The sequence below is a fragment of the Montipora capricornis genome, unplaced genomic scaffold, assembly GCF_036669925.1.
Source record: "Montipora capricornis isolate CH-2021 unplaced genomic scaffold, ASM3666992v2 scaffold_140, whole genome shotgun sequence".
Classification (NCBI taxonomy): domain Eukaryota; kingdom Metazoa; phylum Cnidaria; class Anthozoa; order Scleractinia; family Acroporidae; genus Montipora; species Montipora capricornis.
Genome location: NW_027179904.1, coordinates 12501 through 17500, shown reverse-complemented (window position 1 = coordinate 17500; position 5000 = coordinate 12501). Strand labels below are relative to the sequence as shown.

The window sequence follows — 5000 nt, the reverse complement described above, 5'->3', positions numbered from 1 at the left end:
TTTATAATATTCCTCCCACGGTAATTAACTCTGGTCAAAACAAAATAGCGTGAATCTGCCGTCCACGCGTGTATTGGTGTAATGGAAGTAAATTTGATTGGCCGACGAAGGACATGTCAATCAATCAAAAAAAATGGGTGGAGGGAATTTCGAAGAGGAGTTTGGTTAGGCTCTATTTTTCGTTTCGCCAACTCCACATTACGTACCACGCGAAATTAAAATAGAGCCTGATCGCAGGTTAGATGCAAACAAAGTGTATTATGGGGAATTCGAAAATAGAGAATGAGAGAGAGCATCATATATTGAATCAGCAACTAGTTCACATTCCCCCTCATACGAGATCACTGCGTGTGCACCGAACAAGCGTAGTGCCGCAGCAACTTGTTTTGCAAGTAGTACACACGGAGCGACTTGTCGCAGCAACCTGTCGCTGCGACTTGTCGCCTAGTGTGTCTTGGCCTTCAAAGCCCACAGATAACCCTTGTTCACCCAAGACTCCCCTGGAAACTCAACAGTTTGATGATTAGGGTTAGATGTTGGATGCTTGTGGATTCCAATCTCATCCGGGACTCTGTGGATTTTGCCTAAACTCCATTCGGGTGTCACATCTCTGTGTCATAAATTATGCTAATGTAATGACGGCTTTCCTTAAAGGGGCTATGTCACGTTCTTTTAGGGTGTTTAGGGGAAATATTTGGTTTTAAATTATTCCGAGTTTAAAACTCGAAAGTGGAAATTCACAAACAAGATGATTCTGAGAAAAGACGGCCTTTATCCAGGCGATTTGCCAGAAACTTGAAAACGTCGTCACGACTTTTTTCAAGATTACCCAAATGCAATCTTGCCCATTTGTGTCCATCCGTGCTTCTCTTACTTTTGTTGTATTTCTTTCATGTTTTCAACGGTTTAATGTGGTTATTGCAATGTTTCATTCTAGTTTTTGGGCATTTTGGATGTCATAACATTACAGAATTTTGGCTCACATAGCCCCTTTAAGCCAAAGGCAAGCTCTTCATTTTGGGCACATTGGGTTACTGGGAATCATGACATCTCAGATACGTGACACGCAAAATGAGATGCTTGCTTGCTTTATTCAATATCTCACAATCTCTGACCATTCAGGATGACTCTGATAACGGGAGAGCCCGCTTCCTTCACAGCACTATCTTCACAGCACTATGTATCTTATAACACGGGTTTGACTGTAGAATGCGCTACTTGTTATTAATATCAATGATACTCACACGTCAGTTTTCTCTGTGTATATTCTGTCGAACAATGACTCGGGTGCCATCCACTTCACTGGAAGTAAGCCTTGAGTCTTTTTGATATACAAGTCATCCTTGTAAATGTCCCTTGCCAGACCAAAGTCAGCTATTTTCATGACGTAGTCATCACCAACCAAGATGTTCCTGGCAGCTAAATCACGATGTACACACTGGACAGAGAATACGAGATAATTCGTTTTGGTCAGTATACCATTTGAGTCTCGGCGTCAGGGTGAGTATACTGACAGCACCATTGTGTGGTACATCTTATAGACCAAACATTTTGGCCCTTTCCACACGTAACCGGAGATTTTCCCCGGCGTATATTTAACAATTACTCTACGAGGGCGCGCTGGATATGAAATGATATATATAACCAACGAGGCGCGTAGCGCCGAGTTGGTTATGATCATTTCATATCCAGCAAGCCCAAGCAGAATAATTGTTTTATTAAAAACCCCAACATTACAACTCTTTTATGTTGAATTTCTTCTCTTTTGTCGGCCATTTTTTCTCGGAGCCGCAAAACTGTGTATTTGCTGCTGTGTTCATTGACCATATTTGGTAATGCAGGTATATGAGCTGATAACCTGTGTCCGGCGAGGCAATGAAAATGCTGGAAATGTGATATCCGTAGTTTAGTTTTTAATAATAAAATATATGCGTCCAAGTGTAGCGTTTTCGAATCGTATTTGCCCGTCCACACGAATACAGTTTTCACCAGTCCGCACGAACGATAAATTTCCGTTTTCAACTGTCTACAGTCTGGGGAGCGTCTTGAGATATCTTTGTTTTCGGTGGCCAAAAGCGCTGCTTTCATGTGGACGGGAAGCGAAAACGGAGGAAAACGTCTTCCAACTTCGAAAATATCTAGATACATGTAGACGGGGTCTCTGTTCCAAATTGTTTCTTTCCACCCGGGTGAAATAACCTCTTACTAACCGAGTTCGAGGTCCGTACTGCAAGTTAACAGACAAGGATCCGTAACTTACAGTTCGGACCGAGAAAACGAAGTTAGTAAGATGCTTATTATTATCTATGAGGTAATCAAGCACGCGGGAAAGGAAACTAGTTGAAGTAAAGCGAAAGGTTTAAATGCCACAAAGATTGCCGCGTCAAGATCCGCAAAACGAATAAATCTTCTTGTCTTTTTTGAAATAGCTGCTTGCAAGATTCAAACCGTTTTACAAGTTTATGTAACACAAAAGACACGAAAAACTTGATAGAGAATGTTTTCTCAAAAGTTCAAATTTTGCGGGCCGTACAGCGGTCCGTACTGAAGAATACGGTCCGCTAGTTTACCCAATCACAGCGCGCTTACTATCTCAGATATAATAGGGAGCTAAAGCACGCGCATTCTTGGGACGCGGACGGCAACCGGAAGAGAACATTTCGCGTACCAGGACAGTGGTGTCTCCCAGATTTTTATACTGATCATTTTTAATGGAGAAAAGATACTTAGCAATGTAAATGTGGTTGTGTGAAGACAAGTTCAAAGGGAAAACAGCTCACTTACGGTTGCCGTCCGCGTCTCAAAAACGCACTTGCTTAAGCTACCTAATAAAGAAGGATACTGCAACATAAATTGGGGGGAGACGAGTTTCGCCTGTGACAGACAATTTTTATCAGCTTTACTCTTGCCCACTTCATACAACCGAAAGCAGGATATGAAGTAAGTGACTGTATTCCTTCTCCTGTACCTTCTTCACATAATTTTTGTTTTCACAGCCTTCGGTTACTCTCGCGCTACGCGAATCGCGTCGCGCAGGAAACGCGACGCGAAGTGGTAACATACGTTTGAGCGGTACTGTATAATATAATTATATATCACTTTACCTTCTTTGCGGCCAAAAATGACATTCCTCTGGCCACTTGGAAACCAATCATTACCAGATCAACTAACGTGAATTCTTTTTCTGGGTCGTTCATGGTCTTGGTCCACGACGCATCATAAGTCTCTCTTTTCCCTCGTAGAAAAGACAGCAGGCTACCGTGAGGTGCGAACTCCATAATAACCATGAGGCGCTTGCCACGAGTGCAGGCTCCCAGAAGGTTGACGATGTTCTTGTTTTGTCCAAGATGAATCAGTATCTTCAGTTCCGAAGCCAGATCTTTGTACTCTTCTTTTGTGGCCCCCTCTGCAAAGACAGATTGATTGACTTGGTTGATTTTGCAACTCAAATCATCATAGGCAGAATTTTTTTTACCACAGGTTCGAGTTGCTCAAAGCATGGTAGCATGGCAGCTATATTGGTATTAAATAGAAAATGGATTGAATCCAGGAGTTCCATAGCTCAATGGAATTTGATCCTCTGGGTGAAAGAAGTCCTGAGAAGGAGTGTTGGCCGTGACTCACGTTTCGACAACCTCTACCTGACCCTTACAAACGCTTACTTAACAGAAAACCTTAACTACACACAACTTTTTCCTCTCAGGTTACAAACCTACTGCGACCTTCACTTACAAACCGGAATATAATTGCACAAATCACCACTCACCATCCTCAAAACCAATCACATTACTTGTGCACTACCAATCACAACACAGACCAGAGCATCACTACATCCGTTTGAATTTCCAAACGTCAGTTGACTCTGAAGATGACTTTCGCTCAGGTTGTGGAAACGTCAGTCACGGCCAACAGTCCGTCTCAGGATTACTTTCACCCAGACGATCAAATTCCATCGAGGTATATTGGTGTTCTGAACCAGTCCAACGGAAATTTTACCTTACTTCCGGCAAAAATTTATTTTCATTTTGAGTAACGGAGTCAAAGCCTCCGAGTATGACCATGAGAGATAAATACCAAGAATAAAAGCAAAGCTCACAAGTATTATGGCTAATACCACAATGCAAATCAAGGCCTTATTTATAGTGTTTTCCTTATTTTATCAAATCATCTAATGAGAAAATTCCAAGCGATATAAAGGATGAGAAGAACTGTTAGAGGCCCTGAGCAAATTTTGAGGGAAAAAGAACACATGCAGGCACAGGGAGAAAAATGTATTTCGCGTATTTTGCTTCCATATTTTTGCCTGCCAACTCCCCTCTGGAGACACTGTGCATGCATGAGTAGATGCCACACATACAGCTTTGCTGATTTATGGTACGTATATGTACAAGTTTTTGCTGACCAAGATTTTCAAAAGATCTACCTTACTTTGCAATAGTGTAAAACTGATCAGTAATATCATTTTCTTCCTTTAAAGGGAACCCCCACTAAAGCAAAAAAATAACTTTGAACACACCACAGAACATAAGGTTTCCAAGAAAAAGTGCTGTGTAAACTTTTATTATTTATTTAACGAATTCGCCCAAAGGCAGGTAATATGACAATAGGACACAAGATCCCCTACTGGGTAAATTACCCAACCCAACCCAACCCCTAAAAGAAAAAAAAAGCTACAAACCCACCCCCTTACAAGTACCCCTTGCTTCAAAAAAGACAAATTAATAATAAACAAACTTCATAAATAGTGTGAAAGCGTTTGTATCTGAAATAAATAAAATTTAAAACACCCTAATTTTGGATTTTAAATTTCCCTGGCGCCGCCAACTTGAATAACTATGACGTGCTGTAATTGCGCTATTGTTTCTTAACAAAAAATCTTTGTGTGAAAAAATAAGGGCAACCACAAGACGTCACAATTATTCAAAATGGCGGCGATCGGGAAATTTGAAAGTGAAAATAATTGATTTTTTCCAATACAAACCCTTTTTTGGAGGAAAATT

The 5000-nt window shown here is 41.1% G+C and overlaps 1 protein-coding gene across 1 annotated transcript in view; it reads right to left on the bottom strand.

The window, feature by feature from the left end:
- Positions 1-5000, bottom strand: part of LOC138034639 (fibroblast growth factor receptor 3-like) — a gene marked incomplete at both ends in the record, with an annotated part of 18557 nt that overhangs the window by 2847 nt on the left and 10710 nt on the right. Inside the window, 2 exons of the mRNA XM_068881851.1 lie at positions 1245-1438; positions 3105-3406. Coding sequence (XP_068737952.1) covers positions 1245-1438; positions 3105-3406 — 496 coding nt within the window. The remainder of the gene's footprint in view (positions 1-1244; positions 1439-3104; positions 3407-5000) is intronic.